At 59.0% G+C, this 20,643-nt stretch overlaps 1 protein-coding gene across 3 annotated transcripts in view; it reads left to right on the forward strand.

The window, feature by feature from the left end:
- Positions 1 to 6,918, forward strand: part of MST1R (macrophage stimulating 1 receptor) — a 65,542-nt gene extending 58,624 nt beyond the window's left edge. For all 3 annotated transcript variants that reach the window (XM_045024097.1, XM_045024099.1, XM_045024098.1), the window contains exons 18-21: positions 3,454 to 3,563; positions 4,753 to 4,918; positions 5,908 to 6,044; positions 6,436 to 6,918. In XM_045024097.1, the coding sequence (XP_044880032.1) occupies positions 3,454 to 3,563; positions 4,753 to 4,918; positions 5,908 to 6,044; positions 6,436 to 6,667 (645 nt within the window). In that variant the 3' untranslated portion in view covers positions 6,668 to 6,918. The remainder of the gene's footprint in view (positions 1 to 3,453; positions 3,564 to 4,752; positions 4,919 to 5,907; positions 6,045 to 6,435) is intronic.
- The last annotated feature ends 13,725 nt before the right edge of the window (positions 6,919 to 20,643 follow it).

Below are 20,643 nucleotides of genomic sequence, written 5' to 3' on the forward strand. Positions count from 1 at the left end.
AGGGCCCAGGGCTCCAGCCGCTGCGGAGAGCCCTGGGCCCTTTAAATCACCGCTGGAGCTCTGGCAGCCGGGCTTGGGCGGGGATTTAAAGGTCATGGAGCTCCGGCCCCTGTGGGGAGACCCAGGCCCTTTAAAGCACCGCCTGAGCCCCGCTGCTGGAGCTCCGGCAGCACTTTAAAGGGCCTGGGGCTCCCCGCAGTGGCAGGAGCACCAGGCCCTTTAAATCCCCACCCGAGCCTGGCTGCCGGAGCCCTGGGGCCTTTAAATCACCCACGGAGAAGCTGGTCCAGTCCAGGGCTCCCTGCAGTGGCTGGAGCCCTGGGCCCTTTAAATCACCGCTGGAACCCTGCCACCACTACCCCAGCCCTAGCCTGAGCCCTGCCACCGGAGGTAGCGGTGGCAGGGCTCCCGCAGTGATTTAAAGGGCCCGGAGCTCCCCGGCGGCTGGAGTCCCCGGCCCTTTAATTCACCCCTGAGCCCTGGGCCTCCCAGCCACCTCTGCAGCTGGTAGCTCCGGGGTGATTTAAAGGCCCTGGGGCTCCAAGCCACAGCCGGAGCCCCAGGGCCTTTAAATCTTGAAAGGCCCCGCCTCTTCTGATTGAGGCCACGCCCTCATCTGGCTGAGGCCATGCCCCGCTCAGGACTCCGGCATACTGGTAAATCTTTTAAGTTACTTTCACCCCTGGGTTTTTCCACCTTTAGGCACACCAAACCAGACAGACAGAGAGGACTTTGGTTTTAGCCGACTGGCTAACCATAAGTCATACAAGCCCTAGACACTCCAGTTTCCCAGTATCACCACCAATGCCACTTGTTAAGGGGACAAATGGCTAGCCAGAAGTCATACAAGCAATTCCCTCAGATACTCCAGTTCCCTTGTATCACCACCAGCGTTGCCAGGGGTGAGCTGCAGCGGGTTCGCACGGGTTCGGGCGAACCCGTTGTTAAATTTAGCAGCCATTTTAGAACCGCTTGTTAAGGGCTGCTAAATTTAACAAAAGTTCCCGCCCACTCCTCTCCTGCTCCGCCCCCTTCTCCTCCCCCTCCCCTGCTTCCCGCGAATCAGATGTTCGCGGGAAGCCTGAACAAGCAGCATGGAGGCAGCCAGCAGGTAAGCTGGGGCGCGGAGGGGGAGGGGAGGTGCGGCTGGCTCAGCAGCTCCCGGTCCCAGACCGCGGCTCCCTCCAGCCCAGCGCCGGCCCGGGGAGTCGGGCCCGCGGCTGCCGCCGAGCGGCCGGGCCCCGGTGCCGGCCCGGGGAGTCGGCCCGAGCGGCTCGGCCCCGGTGCCGGCCCGGCCCGGGGAGTCGGCCCGAGCGGCTCGGCCCCGGTGCCGGCCCGGCCCGGGGAGTCGGCCCGAGCGGCTCGGCCCCGGTGCCGGCCCGGCCTGGGGAGTCGGCCCGAGCGGCCCGGCGAGTCGGGCCCCGGTGCTGGTCGTGGTCCTGGCAGAGTGGACCCGGTCCCCAGGAAGTGTGGTAAGGGGGCAGGGAGGGGGTGGGTTGTGGGGGGGTGGATAGGGGTCAGGGCAGTCAGAGGGTAGGGAACAGGGGGATTGAATGGGGTCAAGGGTCCCGGGGAGCAGTCAGGAAAGAGCAGGGTTGGATGAGGTGGTGGGGGCACTCAGGGACAGAGAGAAGGGGTAGTTGTATGGGGTAGGGGTTCTGGGGGGCCATTGAGAATGAGAGGAGGGGTTGGGTGGGGCGGCAAGGGGCAGTCAGGGGGCAGGGAAGGGGGGGATGGGTCAGGGGTCTCGGAGTGTGTGTGTTAAGGAACATGAGGGGTTGGATGGGGCACGACCCCCCCCCACGGAGGGGGGGGGGGAAGGAGGGAACCCGTTGTTAAAATTTTGGAGGGAGGAGGGAACCCATTGTTAAAAATTTGGCAGCTCATCACTGAGTGTTGCTCCTTATGGGGATGAATGGTTATGAAAACCAATACCCCAGTAAAAGAAAAAAGGTTCTCCCGGTCCCAAAGGACCAAGCCCCAGACCCAGGTGAATATACAAATCAGATCTTACCCACAAATCGTGCTGTTGCCAATCCTTTAGAATCGCAAATCTAAAGGTTTATTCATAAAAGGAAAAAGATATAGGTGAGAGCTAAAATTGGTTAAATGGAATTAACTACATACAGTAATGGCAAAGTTCTTGGTTCAGGCTTGCAGCAGTGGTGGAATAAACTGCAGGTTCAAATCAAGTCTCTGGCGTACATCAACAGCTGGATGGGTCATTCAGTCCTTTGTTCAGAGCTTCAGTTTGCAGCAAGGTTCCTCCATAGGCAAGAAGCAGGACTGGAGATCAGATGGAGGAGTTTTCAGGGCCTTTTATATTCTCTGCCCGTGGAAGGACATTCCTTTGTTTTTACCAGCCCATGCTCTCTGCACCGGCCCAGGTGCCCTGCGGCCAGGCAGCACTGTGGCCATTGGGTTTCCAAGAGCTGCCAGACCTGTCAGCTAGGCTGAAGCTGCTGCAGGGAACAGGGGGCGTTCCGGATCCCAGGGTCCCAGTGGGGCAGGGGGTGCCTGGGTCTGGGGTCGGGGGTTGTGCTGCCTGCTGAATGGGCAGGAATGTGAGATGAGGGCTGATGGACACCCAGCAGAGCCTGTCTGCCCCTCCCACCAGCCAGCCACCCAGTTCCCCTGGCTCCCAGGAGACCAGGAACCAGGGCATTGGGTCCTGAGGGTGCTAGGGTCGAGTCCCGCCCCTATCCTCACGTTGTTCTCTCCAGGCTAGCTGGCCGGCAGGGCCACTTCGCACTGGGAAGGCGAGGGGCTCACCTGGCTAGCAGAGGGTGCCCTGCATTCTCCTCTCACAGCTCTGCCACTGCCCCTTTGCACTGTCCTCCAGCCCCCCTGCTCTGCCACTGCCCCTCCATGCCGCCCTCCAGCCTGCCAGCTATTCCCCTGCAGCCCCCCAGCTCTACTGCTGCCCATCCACACCATACTCCAGTCTCCCCACCCTCAGCTATTCCCCTCTCCCCCACTCTACCACTGCCCCACCACGCTGCCCTCCAACCCTCCATCTCTGCCACTGCCCCTCCATGCTGCCTTCCAGCCCCAGGGCTCTGCCACGGCCTCTCCATGCCGCCCTGCAGCCCCCAGCTATTCCCTTCCTGGGCCCCCTACTCAACTCTGCCCAGGTAGCTCACTGCCGCATGCCAGCCCCCAGCTGTGGCCAGGGGCAGGCTCAGCAGAGGGCCATGCTCCTGTGCCCCACGCCTGTGTCCTGTAGGGGTTGCCGTGGAGACCCTCCAAGCAGCGTTCTAGCCAGGTCTCCTGACAGCCAGCCGTGGGCATTACCCCACCTGGCGCTCTGCCCCAGTCTCCTGGCTCCAGATGCAGGGTGGCTGGGGGAGCTGGTGGTCACAGGGCTCCAGCCGTGGCAGTGCCAGGTAGGGGCTGGGCTGTGCCCAGGCATGAGGGACGGGGATGCATGTCTCCCTGCTCCTGTCTCCCCAGAACCCGACGGTGAAGGATCTGATAGGCTTCGGGCTGCAGGTGGCGCAGGGCATGGACTATCTGGCCCACATGAAATTTGTGCACAGGGACCTGGCCGCCAGGAACTGCATGTGAGTGTGGCGGGCATGTGTCTGGTGCCTTCGTGCCCGGATGCGGGATGCTGGGGATGCCTCGCTAGCCTGGAGCACTCACTGGCACACTCCTCAGCATCCTCTTCACTGCAAGTCGCTTCCCAGTGGGACACTTTGGCCAGGCACGCTGGCCATGCTGGCCATGCTGGCCAAGCCATGGCACTCGTTCCTCTGAGTGCCGCCGGCGAGCCCAGGGCTGGCTGATGGGGATGGAGGGTTATGGGGCCTGGCATGCAACCTCTGTGCCAGCTGAGCCCAGGGCTGGTGGGTCCTGGGGCCTGGCACTGTCCCCTCTGTGCTAGCTGAGCCTGGGACTGGTTGATACAAGGCTCTGGGACTGCCCCCTCTGTGCCAACTCAGACCAGGGCCTGGTGGGTACCAGGGCCTGGCACGCCCCCTCTATGCCAACTGAGGCTGCGGCTGATGGGTAACTGGGCCTGGAATGCACCCTCTGTGCCAGCTGAACCAGGGTCTGGTGGGTATCAGGGCCTGGCACTGCCCCCTCTGTGCTCACTTAGCCTTGGTCTGGTGGGTACCAGGGCCTGGCACTGCCCCTTCTGTGCCTGCTGAGCCCGGGGCTGGTGGATACCGGGGCCTGGCATTGCCCAGTCTGTGCTGGCTGAGCCTGGGCTGGTGGATACTGGGGCCTGTCACTGCCCCCTCTGTTCTGACTGAGCCCGGGAATGGTGGGTACCAGGGCCTGGCAGGCCTTGTCTGTGCCAGCTGAGCCCAGAGCTGGTGAGTACCAGGGCCTGGCATGTCCCTTCAGTGCCAGCTGAGCCTGGGGCTGGTAGGTACCGGGACCTGGCATGCTCGCTTGGTGCTGGCTGAGCCTGGGCAGCAGCAGGGCGAGTGTTAGTCAAACCACCTCAGAAGGAACCCTGCTATTACAAGGATGGGGTTCATGGCCCAGGAGCAGTTACTTTGCCAGCTGGGAGGGTGGACGCGTGGCCCTGGGGGCTGCACTGAGACCTGCCAGCCTGTGTGCCAGTGGCCACTGAATGCCCGCCCATGGCTTTGGGCCCAGATGTCTGGGGGCTGGAGATAAGCGGCTCCGAATGCCAGGCTCCTGGAGCGGTGCCACCAGTTCAGCTGGCATTCCCCGGGGCGGTGGGGACCAGCCTGGTCCTCCTCCCACTCTGCCCCCAGCCCTGTCTGTGCCTTGCAGGTTGGACCAGACATTCACAGTGAAGGTGGCGGATTTCGGCCTGGCCCGGGATGTCTTTGATAGGGAGTATTACAGTATCCGGCAGCACCGCCAGGCCAAGCTGCCCGTCAAGTGGATGGCGCTCGAGAGCCTGCAGATCCAGAAATTCACCACCAAGTCGGACGTGGTGAGTGCGGGGTGGGCTGTGTGTGGGGCTAGTGCATTGCCTGTGCCCATGCCACGCCCACCGGGGGGCGCCCAGGAGCTGGGTGGCTATGGCAAGTGACTGCAGAATGGCCCTATGTGGCTCCCAGCCGCTCCAAGTCCAGGAAAGTGCTTTGCTCTTCTCTTCATGCCAGCTCCCACCCCGGCTGGACCCTGCCCCCCACCGGGCACCCTGGGCACATGGCTGACGGAGCCAGGGTTAGTGGCTGGTCTGCACACGGTGTCACTTGCCTCCCTTGGCATATGGGGCTTTGGAAGTTTAGACCTATTACGTGTGGCTTGCCCTTTCCCAGCAGCCTGCCACCTGCGCTGGCTGTGCTGTGTCAGCTGGCAGTGGGCAGAGCCCTGCCAGCCAGCGTGACTGGCACAGAGCAGCACTCGCTGAGCACTTGGCCTCCAGCTGAGCTTCCTTGGCTGCACAACGGGGGTCTGGGCATCTCCTACCACTTGTCATTCCCATCGCTGTGCAAAGGAGGGGAGAGCGCAGCCCAGGTAGAGCCCGTCCCCAGGGGTCAGAGACCAGCATGGGGAGAGCGCGGCCTGGGGGTCAGTGTGGCCCAGGGAGAGTGCGGCCCAGGGGTCAGAACACGGCCCGGGGGTCAGAGCACTCCAGCAGACACCACTCCTGACGTCGCTGACCCAGGCAGGTCCGTGTCCTTGCTGGCCCATACTGGGCCTACGTGGGGTCTCAAAATATTGCTCTCCGGCAGGTGGGCAGGTCAGGTAGCCAGAGGTAAAGAGTTGGGGGAGGAGCGGGGATTAAGCTTTCCCCTCCCTGGTGGAGACCAGAGACCTGATGGGGCAGATTCTCCCATGCCTGCCACTGCGGGCACTGCCCAGGCCAGGCCCCCGGGCTGGGTCCCCTCAGGCAGTGCCCACATGTGCAGTGGGAGACTCCAGGGGGCCGCACACATGGTGCTGCTGGAATAACCCCCATTCTCTCCGGCACAGTGGTCCTTCGGAGTCCTCCTGTGGGAGCTGCTGACACGTGGGGCCCCACCGTACCCCGAGGTGGATCCCTACGACATAACGCACTACCTGCTGAGTGGCCGGCGCCTGCCGCAGCCTGAGTACTGCCCGAACTCGCTGTGAGTGCTGTGCCCTCTTCCTCGCGGGGTGCGGGGGGTGGCTCAGGGCCCCTTGGGGACCTTCTGCCCCCACAACCCCGCTCCCTCCTGTGTCCCCCACATCAACCCCACATATCCCAGCTCCCAAACTCCTGCCTACCAGCTCCCAGTGAGCAGTGCCTGGTCAGCGCCCCCGAAATCCTCCTCATCCCCTCACGCAGGACACTCCCTTTGGGCTCCCCTTTCCTGGTGCAGGGGGTTGCGGGGTGCAGGGGGCCCAGCAGGGGAATTTGGGATGGTTTGGCATGTGGGGATCAGGTGGGGGAGCAGGAGGTGGTCTGGTGCTGGTGTCCGGCTGAGCTCCCTGCTCCTGGGCCTGTCCTGACTCTAATGGGCCCTCTCTTTGGGGCAGGTACTCAGTGATGCTGAGCTGCTGGGCTCCGAGCCCCGAGGAGCGCCCCACCTTCTCCACCCTGATCGGGGAGGTGGAGTGCATCATGGCCTCCCTGAAGGGCGAGCACTACATCAACCTGAACATCACCTATGTCAACCTGGAGCCTGGCCTGTCCAGCCCATCAGTGCCTGGTTGCGAGGACGAGCTGGCCTCTAGTGGGGAGGAGGGTGAAGCAGCTGCCGCATGCTAGGGGGTGCTATCCACCCGTGTGGCACCAGGAACGCAGTCAGAACTGGCCAGGGAGACCTGGGCTGGGCAGCACGTCAGGGGGCTGTGGCGACATGATCGGAGTCGGCACCAGCACCCAGCTGGGCTCCCATTGGCATTGCCTACTTGGCGTGTTGGGACAGGGATGCTGACCACTACCTGATATTCTACCTGATATTTATTGTGTAGCGAAGAGACACAGCAACTATTTTAATACAAAGGAACTGTCAAAACCAACAAGTTCTGGGGCTTGAATCACAAAGTTTTGGTTTGGGGGAAGCTTTGGAATTCGGGCTCTTTGTCCTGATTTCATGGGGGCTTGTCCAAGGGGTGGATGGAAATTCGGCTCCCACCCGGCGCAGGGACAGCTGGGCCTGGCTGTCATGCTATGTCCTCAGCAGGGCGCAGGACTGCTGGCAACCCTCCCTCCCAGTGCCACCCGGGGTCTGCATGGAGCCAGGGCCTCGGAGCATCCTGTGACTGTCTGGGGATATTGGAATTGTTTGTCCTGGTTCTAAGCTCAGTGCCCCACACGGCTGCTGGTGCTCTCTGGGCCCAGTGGCTAGGGATGTAGCCATAGGGGCTGGCACCAGCGGGGCACGCCCTGGTGCTGGAAAGCTCTCTGCCCACACTGTGGGCTAGGATCCAGGGCTGTGTGGGGTAGGGCCCTGAGGCACAGGGCATGACCTCTCACACACAACCCTGGCAGGAGTTGCCTGCCTGCGCAGCCGGGTTCATGGCTCTGCAGGCTCAGGGACCGGGCGTCCCTTCCGCTGTCCCACCCCCTATCCCAGCCCTGCCCTGGGGGTGGAGGGGTACCCTCTGGGGCAGAGAGGAATTCAGTATCCATGGCCAGTTCTTCCAGCCTGGCCTGGCCCCAGGGCTTGCCCTGAGATTGAGGGCAGGAGCCGTGGCAACACAGCGCTGAACAAAGCTGGGTGCCAGGGTGCTGTTGGACCACACACACCCTCCACTTTCTAGGGCAGGTCCCTCAAATGCCAGTGGTATCCCAGTGGTGCCCAGAGAGGGGCCGCAGCAGGGGAACCAAGTCCCAGAGCTTGAGGTTCCCACCTAGAATCATAGAATCTCATAGAATCTCAGGGTTGGAAGGGACCTCAGGAGGTCATCTAGTCCAACCCCCTGCTCAAAGCAGGACAGGGGCAAGCCGGCAGGAGTAACATCCCTAGGGAGTGCCAGACTGGGACGACCCCTTGCTCAATACCTCACCAGCCACTACATGGGACCCACCTTCCCACAGCACTGGGTTGGGATGGCCCAGCCCCTCTACCCACACACCCGGCAGCAGCGTGATGTCATGGCAATGACGCATCATCCTCCTGCTGCTGGCACTCAGCCTCCTGGGCAGCCCCGGCCTGCTCTGGGTTTGCATTGGCCTGTGGGGCAGGTGGGAGGGGCCCCATCTCCAGAAGTGTGGGCTGCACTGGTTGTGGGGTGTTTCTATTCCCACAGGCACAGGGGGGTGGACAGTGAGGCTGCTTGCTCTGCCCTGCAGCCCGTGCCCCAGCAGGGTCGCTCTTCAGCACCCAGCCTCCATCCCGGCACATTGCGGGGAGCGCTGGCCCCCTGCCCTGTCCCAGAGCACCCCCCACCCCCATTGGCCTGCTACGGGTGTGAGGGAGAGAGAACTGTCCTGCAGTAACTCAGCAGCACCACTGGAGGGCAGCTGCACTGAAGGATTGAAGGGACTGCCAGCTGTTCAGTGCAGGAGATGGGCCAGCCGGACAGGGCCCAAGGATGCTACCAGTCACCACCCTGGGCTCCTACCCAGTGCTATGCCAGGGACTGGACCCCCCCCCAGGCCCAACCGAACGCTGTGCCAGGGACCAGATCCCCATGTTCTGGAGCCCCATGTTCTGGTGCCACTGTCCCCCCACCCTGAGTGCCAGGTCCACCTGCAGCCGTTGCAGCATAGGCAGTGCCCCACCCTCCGAGTCAGGCCATGCTGGGGGGCGGAGCCTGTTGCGAAGCGGTGTGTGCCACGTGGTCCGTTGATTCTCAGACTCTCCTGCAGCCTCGACTCTCGGAGCTGGCGTGATGGGGTTGCCCCCAGCCAACACCCCAGTACCGGGCAGCACCTAGGGTGACAGATTTGCCCGGCTGGGCCAAATCTGAGCGGTGCAGGGGCAGCCCGTGGCCGTGCTGTCTAGGGCGGCAGCTTTATCTTGAGCTGCCTCTGCCTGCTGCTCCGTCTGTGGCCTGTGGCCCCTCTCACCCCCATGGCCAGGGCTCAGGTCTACAGGGAGCTCTGTTGGGGTAGATGGGAAGGGTGGACAGCAGGGCCCCCACCTGCAGGGGTCTGTGCCCAGGGCAGAGCAGGATAGACAATCGGAGGCAGGTTTGTGCCCATACTTGCCCCCCTGCCCTCTCCTGGGAGGCCCCAGCTACCCTGTCAATCGTTGGTGCTGTTGGCTTTTGGCTCAGGCAGTGTGCCGGCTGTTGGCAGCATGGGGGTGCCCTTTGGGGTCAGAGCCATGCCACCCATTGCCATTGTGGGAGGCTCAGTTTGGTGGTGGAGGAGGGGCCTGGCCAGAGTGGGGGGCCAACGGGTCTGGCTAGGGTGCTAGCTGGCTGGCATAGGAGTGACAGCATAACTGGAGGGGACTTGCAAGAATTGGGGGGGGGTGAGGGGCCTGCTAGAGTGGGGAGACCAGGGGCCTGGCTGGGGGGTCTGGCTGGAGTGGGGAGGCCAGGGGCCCATGGTGGGAGGTGGGGGAATATGGCTGGAGTGGGGAGGCCGTGGGTCTGCCTGGAGTTCCTGGCCTACAATGTGCAGATGGGTGGTGTTACAAGGGGGTACATTGTGTGGCTGAAGGCAGGTGCCCAGAGCACTACGTGGGCTGGAGCATGATCAGCATGGGTGGGGTAAGCTGGGGTGGATGGGCCCCATGTGACAGTGCGGTGGGATGGCGGCTGGCAGGGCTCCCCAATACTGGATTGAGCCATTGGAAGAGGGGCAGGTGAGTGAGTCTGCAGGGGCAAGGGAAAGCAGCCCCTGACAGGGCAGGGAGCAGACAATGCTGCCTGGGTATGAGGAGGGCACAGATTGCAGCAGAGCAGCCAATGCCAACGGCCAGCCCTGCTGGGCAGGGCACGCTGGGAGCTAGAGTCTCTGTGTGCTGCACTCTACCATATTGGCCTTGTGTATTGGATGGCACCACCTAGTGGCCAGACCTACACAGATGCTCAGATCCCTTCCACTGCTACCAGCAGGAGTTCTCCTGTAGCTCAGGTCCCTGGGCTGCTGCTTGTCTCTCCTGCATTGGCTGCTCCCTGCTGCACCCATTTCCTAAGGGTTCACTGAGCCACCTAGGCCCATCCGCAGTGGGCAGCTCCCTGCAGAGGTCCTGAATATTGCTGGGAAGTGCTAAGTGGGGGGAGCAAACTGTGGGCAAGACAGGGCTGGAGGGTGAGAATTTGGTGCCCAGACACAGGAATAGGTGGGCTTTTGAATGCACTGTTAGGCTAAGGCTGCAAAGTTTGTTCATGCTATAGGAGCCCTGCGGATGCTGCTCCCAGCAAGCTGAGGCTACTGGAATCATCTTGTAAACAAAGGGAGGTGCTGATCGTTTGCTTGGAGGATGGCCACGAGGTGTGAGCATGCAGGGGCCTGAAGCCTGCTTTGTCCTGCTAATGGGCTTTGTTCTGGGCACTAGTGTTGCAACAGGAAGTAAAGACAAACAATGTAGTGCACGCAGGAGTCAAATGGGCCCAGTGTGAAAAGGGAGGCCTGCAATGCTGCGCTGCTCCCAGGGCCGGTGCAACCATTTAGGCGACCTAGGTGGTCGCCAAGGGCGCTGGGATTTGGGTGGCACCATTTTCTTCGGCAGAGACTGTGGCCGCCGGATCTTTGGCCGCCCCGGTCGCCGCCGGCATTTAGGTGGAGGGAGCTGGGGCAGGGGAGCGCGGGGAGGGCCTCCTGCAGCAAGTAAGGGGGGAGGGGGGAAGCACGCAGGGGATCTCCCCACCCCAGTTCACCCCTGCCCCGCCTCCTCCCCAAGCATGCCGTGGCTGCTTCACTTTTCCCTCCTCCCAGGCTTGCGGTGCCTAAGCTGATTGGCGCCGCAAGCCTGGGAGGCGGGAGAAGTGAAGCAGCGACGGCTTGCTCAAGGTGCTCATGCGTGGAGCAGGGGTGAGCTGGGGTGGGGGGGGTGCCTCAGGGCGGAGGGTGGGGGGGTGGGGAGCTGCCGCAAGGGGGGGGCGCCTCAGGGTGGAGGGGGGCAGCTGCCATGGGGGAGGGGCACCTGAGGTCAGGGGCACGGGGGGGGGGGGGAGGCGCAAGGTGGAAGTTTCGCCTAGGGCGTGAAACATCCTTGCACCGGCCCTGGCTGCTCCTCACCAGCGCTAAGTGGGAACTGTGAAATGAGCTGTGCTCAGCAGAGCTGGCTGCACACAAGAGCTCGCTCCAGTGAGGGGCACCAAGGTCACTGCTGGCCTGGGGAGAGGGATTGGAACCACACAGCTGGGCTTCGAGCTTTGGGGGCAGGGCATGGGCAGCAGCCTGGCACCTACCTCCTGAGAATCCAGGCCAGTCCTTCCCCACCTTGGGTCTGCATCCAGAATCCATTCCTGGGACTCAGGAATCCAGGTCTGGGTCCTCTCGCAGTGCTGCTGAGTGGCAGGACTCTCAATAGCTGCCTCGCCAGCCAGGCAGGAAGCTCAGGCTACAGGGTTGGTTTGCTGGGAACCTGCCCACCTCCATGGTTAGAGCAGGGTGTGGCTGAAGACGCCTACTCCCCTATTTGGCTGCTTCACCCCTCATCCCTGTTTGCCATTGCCGCATGATGCTGCCTCTAGCAGAACACAACTAAAAGTATCAGTTCAGGACAAACTGCTTAGAGCAGGGCAGTTACAGCCAGTGGCGTAGCCAGGTGGAGGGAACAGGGAGAACGATCCCCAAAAAAGGCGCTACCTGCTATGGCGCTTTTACTCACCCGGCAGCGCTTTTACTGACAGGGTGGCGCTCTGGGTCTTCACCGAAGTGCCGCCGAAGACCCGGAGTGCCACCGGGTGAGTGAAAATTAAAAAGGTGCAAAGAAATTGAAAAGGCGCCACTTGTGCTCAGTGAGAGAGCGGCCGCTGCCCTGCTCCCCACTCTAGCTAAGCTACTGGTTACAGCCCAAGGCTGGGTTTTCTTTACCATTAAGGCACACTGAACCAGCCAAATAGAGAGGACTTCAGTCTCACCCTCCTGGCTACCCTAAATCAAGTCCCTTAGACACTCCAGTTTCCCAGTATCACCACCAGTGCCCCTCATTATGGGGATGAATGGTTATGAAAACGAATACCCCAGTAAAAGAAAAAAGGTTCTCTCGATCCCAAAGGACCAAGTCCCAGAGCCAGGTCAATATACAGGTCAGATCTTACCCACAAATCACACTGTTGCCAATCCTTTAGAATCTAAGATATAAAGGCTTATTCATAAAAGAAAGAAATATAGATGGGAGTTAAAATTGGTTAAATGGAATCAATTACATACAACAATGGCAAAGTTCTTGGTTCAGGTTTGTAGCAGTGATGGAATAAACTGCAGGTTTATATCAAGTCTCTGGAGTACATCCCAGGGCTGCCCAGAGGGGGGGGCAAGAGGGGCAATTTGCCCCAGGCCCCGAGCCCCACAGGGGCCCCCACCAGAGTTTTTCAGGGCCCCCGGAGCAGGGTCCTTCACTCCCTCCGGGGGGCCCGGAAAACTCATGCGGGGCCGGGCGCAGGAGCTTCTTCTGCTCCCGGTCTTCGACAGCGGGGGGTCCTTCCTCTCCGGGGCGGAAGGACCCCCTGCTGGCGAATTACCGCGGAAGACTGAGCGGGACCCGCCGCCAAAGTTCAGCTCGGTCTTCGGCGGTAATTCGGCGGCGGGGGGCCCTTCCCTTCCGGGACCCGCCGCCGAAGTGCCCTGAAGACCCGCGGCGGGGGCCCCCCCTCCGCCGAATTACCGCCGAAGACCGGGCTGCGCTTCGGCGGCGGGTCCGGCTTCGGCGGTAATTCGGCGGGGGGGCGGGGGTCCGCCGCGGGTCTTCGGGGCACTTCGGTGGCGAGTCCCGGAACGGAAGGGCCCCCCGCCGCCGAAGACCCCGGGCCCCCGGAATCCTCTGGGTGGCCCTGGTACATCCACAGCTGGGATGGGTCATTCAGTCCTTTGTTCAGAGCTCCAGTCAGGGCCGACTCTACAGTTTTCGCCACCCCAAGCAGCGCACTGAATTGCCGCCGCGGACGGCGGGGGCAGTCCGTGTGCCCTTAGGGCGGCAGGCGCGTTTCCGCGGCGCTGGCAATTCGGCGGCAGCTTCTATGTTTAGCTGAAGCTGCCATGGACAGCTAAACATAGAAGCTGCCGCCGAATTGCCGCCACCGCGGAAACGTGCGTGCCGCCCTAAGGGCACACGGACTGCCCCCGCCGTCCACGGCGGCAATTCGGTGCGCTGCTTGGGGGCAAAACAACAGGGACTGCTGCCCCTTACAGATTGCCGCCCCAAGCACCAGCTTGGAATGCTGGTGCCTGGAGCTGGCCCTGGCTCCAGTTTGCAGCAAGGTTCCTCCAGAAATAAGAAGCAGGATTAAAGACAAAATGGAGATGAAGATGATGCCTTTTATAGTCCTTTTGCCATGTGGCTTGTGCTTTCTTTCTTCCAACCACAAGCCACCCAGCACACGGAGTGGAAAAACCTTAGAGTTCTGTCCATAGGCATGTCCCTGCATGCCTTGCTGAGTCACAAGGTGTATCTGCCTTCTATCAATGGGTCAGTTGTACAGCTGATGGTCCTTAATGGGCTATCAAGCAGGCTAGGCAGAGCTGACACCAAATTGTCTGGGGTGTCACCCAGAAGCATAGCACAAGTTTGAAATACAGACAGTATAGAGCCAATACTTACAACTTTAAATACGAAAATGATACATGCCTACAGATAGCATAATCATAACCAGCAAATCATAACCTTTTAATGGACACCTCACACGATAACCTTTGTACAATATTTACTGCAAATATATAACAGTGGTTGCAACAAAGATCTATACGGTCACAGGTTATGTCAATAACATCACAGCAGGGTGTGGCTGAAGGCACCAACTCCCGTACTTGGCTGTTTCACCCCTCATCCCTGTCTGCCATTGCCGCAGGGGCCTTTGGGTTGGGAGAGGAGGGAGGTGCAGGGTGAGCTCTACAGTCAGATGGCATGTGGGAAGGCCTGACCAGCCAGCTGTATGTTGCTGGGATTTAATGATCTCTGGGCTGCTAAAACCCTCCAGCCACTTAACATCCTGCAAAAAACATGCTATCCGCTAGGGCAGGGTTGTAACCAGCTCCCTTCACCAATGCATCGGCCTAATGCAGTAGTTCTCAAACTTTTGTACTGGTGACCCCTTTCACATAGCAAACCTCTGAGTGTGACCTCCCCTTATAAATGTAAAACACCATTTTTATATATTTAACACCATTATAAATGCTGGATGCAAAGTGGGGTTTAGGGTGGAGGCTCGTGGCTCCCCATGTAATAACCTTGCAACCCTCTGAAGGGTCCCGACCCCCAGTTTGAGCCCCCCTGGCCTAATGCAATGCGCTCAGGACAGGAAGCACAAACAAGCCTCGCTAATGTCATGAGCCCTGGTGCTTATGGAGGGGCTGATGGCAAGAGTGGCCCTGGCTGTTTTGACGCCCAGGTGGAAAAATGTTTTCAGTGCCCCCACCCTTCTCCGATCAAAGAGCCCCTCAACCAAACCAAATTCAACCCTCCTGCTGGCCAGTCACCAGAGGGGAAAAAAAGGCCAAGCAGTGCAGTGACACGTGCCCCCTGGAAGTTAGCACCCAGCAGCAACCGTCTCACGAGCTGGCCCTGCCTGAAGGCTCCCCCATCCAGCACTTCCTCTTAGAAGCAGCTGCACATGTATCACAAGGGGGAGAAGGTGCACATGTGGCTCTCAGCTGTGATTGATAGCCCTCTCAGCTGCCCCAGAGGGGCAGCTCCCCAGCCAAACAGTTATGGCTTTGATGGGGGGAGGGGGGAAATGCTACTCAAAGAGCATTCCTGAGCTCAGGATGCCCCACCCTGATTGGTTGAGATCTCCACCAATCAGACATTGTCGTAGAAAAAAGGCATTGTGGGTAATCATGCATATATAAAAACGCCAGCACCGACAGCCCCTGTGTGGGGTTGGTTGTGAGTCTGGGTTGATGTGCTTGGGGGAGGGGAGCATAATGCTGTCTGTCATCTCCAGCTGAGCCTGCCCTGCTGCCAGGGAGGCTGTTGCTACAGCCACCCTCTCCTCTTGTGAAGTGATGAGGCCCAACTGATTATCCTGCAAGATAATGCTAATTAATGGGGTGCTAGTTAGCTGGGCCTGCCTGGGAGCTTCCCACTGGGGGTTCTAAACAGTGAGAGCCTCACTGGAGCCATTGTCTATCTGCCCTCTTAGTGAAGCCAGGGGTGGTGCCAGGCAGGGCTGGCTCCAAGTTTTTTGCCGCTCAAAGCAAAAAAATTTGCTCGTGCCCCCCGCTGGCCCCACCCCAACTCTGCCCCTTCCCTGCCCCATTCCAACCCCTTCCCCAAATCCCCAGCCCTGCCTCCTCCCCCGGGTGCACCACATTTCCCCTCCTACCCCTTCCTCCCTCCCTCCCAGGCTTGCCACAAAACAGCTGATTCGTGCGGCAAGCCTGGGAGGGAGGGGAGAGAAGCGGAGCGGTGACGCGCTCGGGGGAGCAGGCAGCAGTGGAGCAGAGGTGAGCTGGGGGGGAGAGCGGTTCCTCTGCCCCCCCCCCCAGGGTTACTTCTTGCGGCCCTCCCCGCACCCACCACCATCGCAGCTCACCTCTGCTCAGGGCCAGCTCCCGGCTTTTTGCGCCCCAAGCAAAAAAAAAAAAAAAAGGAGCTGGAGTGCCACCCTTTGGAAAGTGCTGCCCCAAGCACATGCTTGGAGCGCTGGGGCCTAGAGCTGGCCCTGGTGCCAGCTACTGGGTCTTTGTTCTCTTGGCAAACTAGGCTGAGCCACCTAATGCTCCTTAGCCCTGCAGGGCTTGGAGCAGCCCACAGTCTGGTCTGTCGTCTGTCTGCACAGGGGGGTGGGGCATCACCCTGTTGTGGGGGGTGTTCCCTTGAGTTCCTTGATAGGGGGACAGTGGGGGAGGTTCCCAGGGGCTAGCGTGGGCCTGAGTGGTTAGAGGATGTGGCTGGTAACTCTGCACCATGGGTTGATAATATGCTCCTGCCTCTGTAGATCCTGAGCCCGCAGGGCAGGGTCTGTCTCGCTGGCTACATACAGCATCTAGTGCTGCTGGGCCTAATCTCCACTGCAGGATCTAGTAACTCCAGCAGGGCCTAGTAGTAACATGTCTGCCACATGAGTGCTGGGATCTCTTCCCTCTGCCATGGGCCTGCGCTCTTGTGACATGGGGGGGTATTTAACCCCCTGGCTCCTAAACTCCCACCACTGGGGGAGAATCTCAGCTGACTTTTTAGAAACCCCAACATTTGTAGCCCTGAGCTTGCAGAGGAAAGCTGGCCTCGAGAGGCTCCAAAGGCGAATACTCAGAACCCAGCGTGGGAGCTGGGGGAGCAGCCAGTGTGAATAGAGCCAGAGCCAGGCCCAGCTCTCTCCTTCAAATTGCTGCCACGTCTCTTCCCCCATGCCTCTCATCCCTGGGTGCCAGCTCCCTCTTTGGTTCGAGTGGCTGACTCAGCCACAGCTGCTGGAGCCTTTGTGCACATGCTTCCCCACCTGCAGAGTGGGAACAGTGAGTCTGAGAAACAAAGCCGCCTATTTCCAGGGTGGGAGGCTGCTTGCTGGTTAGTCTGGATGAATCCCTGTGGTGTACAGGCTTGCTGGGCCTTAGGGCAGTGTCAGCACAGGGATAATTCTGTCAGTTAGGGGTGTCATTGCTAGTAGCTAATACCCCAGTGTCTGGAGACAGGACACTTGATGGGGTGGGCAGGGCTCTGAGTTACTGCAGAGAATTCTTTCCCCAGTGTCTGCCTGGTCGGTCTTACCCACATGCTCAGGGTCTAACCGATTGCCATATTTGGGGACAGGAAGGAATTTGCCCCAGTCAGATTGGCAGAGACCCCATGGGGTTTTCACCTTCCTCTGCAGAATGGGGCATGGGTCACTTGCAGGTTTCAACTAGTGTAAATGGTGAATTCTCTGCAACTTGAAGTCTTTAAATCATGATTTGAGTTCATTATCTCAGCCAGAGGTTAGGGATATATTAGAGGGGTAGGTGGGTGAGGTTCTGTGGCCTGCAATGTGCAGGAGGTCAGACTAGATGATCATGATTAATGCTGTGAGTCTGTCATGGAGGTCATGAAAGTAATGACTTCCATGACTTTCCGGGAGCTTCATGACTTCTGCAGCTGCACCCGCCACTGCTGGGGCAGTTTTGGGCCACCGCTCCCCGCCCCACCCAGCAGCAGCAGTGGGGGTCTTGGGCTACCATGCCCACAACCCCCCCAGCAGCAGCGGGGGCCTTGGGCTGCCACGCTGCACCCAGCAGCAGCAGCAGGGATCTCAGGCTGCCATGCCTCACACACCCCTCCAGCAGCAGCAGCAGGGGTCTCAGGCTGCCACGCCCCCCACGCAGCGGGGATCTTGGGCCACCACACCCCCACACAGCAGCAGCAGCGGGGGTCTTGTGCCACCATGCCCCACACCCCCCTCCAGTAGCAGCAGAAGGGGGTCTTAGTCTGCCATGCTCCACGCCTCCCCAGGAATAGCAGTGGGGGTCTTGGGCCACCACGCCTCTCCAGCAGCAGCAGGGCTCTTGGACTGCTCTGCCCCCTCACCTCCCCTGCATCAGCAGCAGTGGAGGTCCCGGGCCACTGCCGCCACCCACCATCCCAGCACTGGCGGGGGTCCTGGGCTGCACGTTGCTGCCCACCCCTTTCATCCCTGCACTGGCAGGGGTCCCAGGCCGCATGTTACTCCCGCCCAGCGCCTGCTGTGTCCCCTGCCCGCCTCCCCCTGGCACCCAGGATTTAGTCGGGACTTTTACTACAAATACCTGTGACTAAAATGTAGCCTTAATCATGATGGTTCCTTCTGGGCTGAAAATCTATCTGTCTGTGCATCATTTCTCAGTGATATACTGGTCCAGTACCTACCTTTGGGTGCATTGACACCAGTATAACTGTACCCCCAATCAGGGGTTCGATGGCTTTAATTATACCAATGTAGTTAAAGCAGTTGAACTTTTGCATGACCTGCTTCGATTGGGGAAAGCTGTGTGATGCAGGAAAAGTGGGCCATTGCCAGACTTTTTGTGTGGGGCTGGGGGAGAGCGTGGGTCCATGTTTCTCTTTCATTTCTTTATTTCCCACCCTACAAATCCTTTTCTCTTGCTCTGGGTGCCCTGAGTCAGGGTGGCCTCTGTGCAAGGCTGGGTGAGGTTTGGAAAACCCTGCAGTTAGGGGAAGTTAGGACTAGTCAGAGGGGGAAGGAAAGCCAGAGGCTAGAGAGTAGTGTTCCCTCTAATTTTGCCCACCCATGTGTGGAATGAATTTTGTTACATGCACCAATGTGGAGGTGATGTGTGGACCAAGAGGACCAAGCCCCAGACCCAGGTTAATATGCCAGTTAGATTTTACCCACAAATTACACTGTTGCCAATCCGTTAGAATTTAAAATCTAAAGGTTTATTCATAAAAAGAAAGAAATATAGATGATAGTTAATATTGGTTAAATGGAATTAACTACATTCAACAATTGCAAAGCTCTTAGTTTAGGCTTGTTTCAGGCTTGATGGGATTACTGTTGATTTAAACCAATAAAGTCTCTGGAGTACAAACATCCCAGTTTGGATGGGTCATTCAGTCCTTTGTTCAAAGCTTCAGTTTTAAGCACAGTTCCTCCAGAGGTAAGAAGCAGGATTGAAGACCAAAATGGAGGGGTTTCCAGGGCCTTTTATATCCTCTGCCATGTGGAAGGAAACCCCTTTGTTCTTACTGTGGAAAATCACAGCAGCAAGATGGAGTTTGGAGTCACATGGGCAAGTCACATGTCCATGCATGACTCAGTTTGCAGGTAGCAGCTATTGCTCACATGCTACTTTGAACATTCCCAGGAAGGCTCCTTAGGTGTGGATTGGCATCTCCCAAAGTCCATTGTCAGTTAAGCGTTTCTTGATTGGGCACTTACTCAGAATAGTCCTTTCTCAAGAAGCTGACCAAATGCTTCAATGATGCTGCTTAGAATCAAGCACATTGAGCTACAAGTACATAGCCAATATTCATAACTTCAAATACATAAATTATACATACAGCATAATCATAACCAGCAAATTACAACCATTTCATAGACACCTTACTTGACCTCCTTTGCACAAGATTTGGTGCAACTATAGGACCTTGGTTGCAACAATGATCTATACGGTCACAGTTCATGTCAATAACGCCACACCTCCATATTGGTGCACATATCAAAATTCATGTGGCGGGGTGGGGACGAGGGGTTCGGAGGGGGCTCAGGGCTGGGGCAGAGAGTGGGGGTGTGTGGGGAGGGTGAGGGCTCTGGCTGGGGGTGCAGGCTCTGGAGTGGGGCAAGGGATGAGAGGCTCAGGGCTGGGGCAGAAGGTTGGGGTGTGGTGGGGTGAGAGGTTTAATGTGAAGGCTGGACCCTCCCAGCTCTCTCTCCCTGCAGCAGCACCTGTGCTGGGGCTGCAGAATAGGCGCCTCTCCCCCAGCTGTGGCAGGTCCAGGCCGGGGCTGGGCTGGGGCCAGCGGGGAGAGGCAGCAGGTCCGGGACTTGGGGAGAGGCTTCTGCTTTGCAAACAGGGGCTGCTAACAGGGAGTTTCGCAAGGGAGTTCTCCAGGTGAAGGAGGAGCAAATACAGCATCTGTGGGGTAAGTGTGTGTTTGTTTGTGTTTGGGGGTTACTTGCTGTGTGCTGAGCTTGTGTTTGTCAGTCTGTTTGTTTGTTTGTTTGTTTGAAGGACCGTGTGCTGTGGCTGGCAGTTGGAGGCTGTGAGCTTCAAAGGAAGGTTTGAAAGCTAGAAGCCTCTGGTAATTGGCTGAGCCTTAATCAGTGGGTGGGGCATTCACACAGGCCAGGGCTTTATAAAGCCGCGCACAAGCGTCCAGGGGTCTGCTAACAGGGAGTTTCGCAAGGGAGTTTGGAAGGGGAGTGGGAAGGGAGCGGGGGTCCCTTGTCGGTTCTATCTGTGCCCCTTTAGTCCCCTTAAAACCTGTAAACCAAACTACATTCAAAACTTCTTGCTTCTCCATTAACTAGGAGACAATGCAGGCAGAAGCCCAGCTGCAGAGTGGGGCCTATCCAGTTTATTGCACTGAGTGTAGCATGTATGATTACCTGCCCTGTGGGTGGGTGGCGTATGTGTACAGTCGGTGCAAGGAGCTCCTGGCACTTAGAGACCATGTACGGACTTTGGAGGCCAGGGTGGTGGAACTGGAAGAACTAAGAGAGGCAGAGAGGTATGTTGATGAGGCTTTCTGGGACACTGTAGAATTGTCCCACCTCCGGGAAGACAGCCCCTGAGCTGTTGAGGAGGATGAAAGGCCCAGGGAAGCAGAGCAGTCAATGGGAGCAAAGGGAAACCTTCCCATAGTTGGGACCCTCCTTCCAGATGGTGCTGTGGTTGCCTCTCGCACTGAGGTTACCTCTCCGGGGGAGGGAACTCCAGTTGCTAGGAAAAGGCAGGTGATAGTAATGGGAGATTCAACCATTAGAAACGTAGATAGCTGGGTTTGTGATGACCGGGAGAACCGTATGGTGACTTGCCTGCCTGGTGCGAAGGTTATGGATCTCTCGCGGCATCTAGACAGACTTATGTGTAGTGCTGGGGAGGAGCCAGTGGTCGTGGTACATATAGGTACCAATGACATAGGGAAGGGTAGGAGAGATGTCCTGGAAGCCAAATTTAGGCTGCTAGGGAAGACACTGAAATCCAGAACCTCTATGGTGGCATTCTCCGAAATGCTCCCAGTTCCACGCGCAGGGCCAGGT

The sequence above is a fragment of the Mauremys mutica genome, chromosome 7 (genome assembly GCF_020497125.1).
Source record: "Mauremys mutica isolate MM-2020 ecotype Southern chromosome 7, ASM2049712v1, whole genome shotgun sequence".
Lineage (NCBI taxonomy): Eukaryota > Metazoa > Chordata > Testudines > Geoemydidae > Mauremys > Mauremys mutica.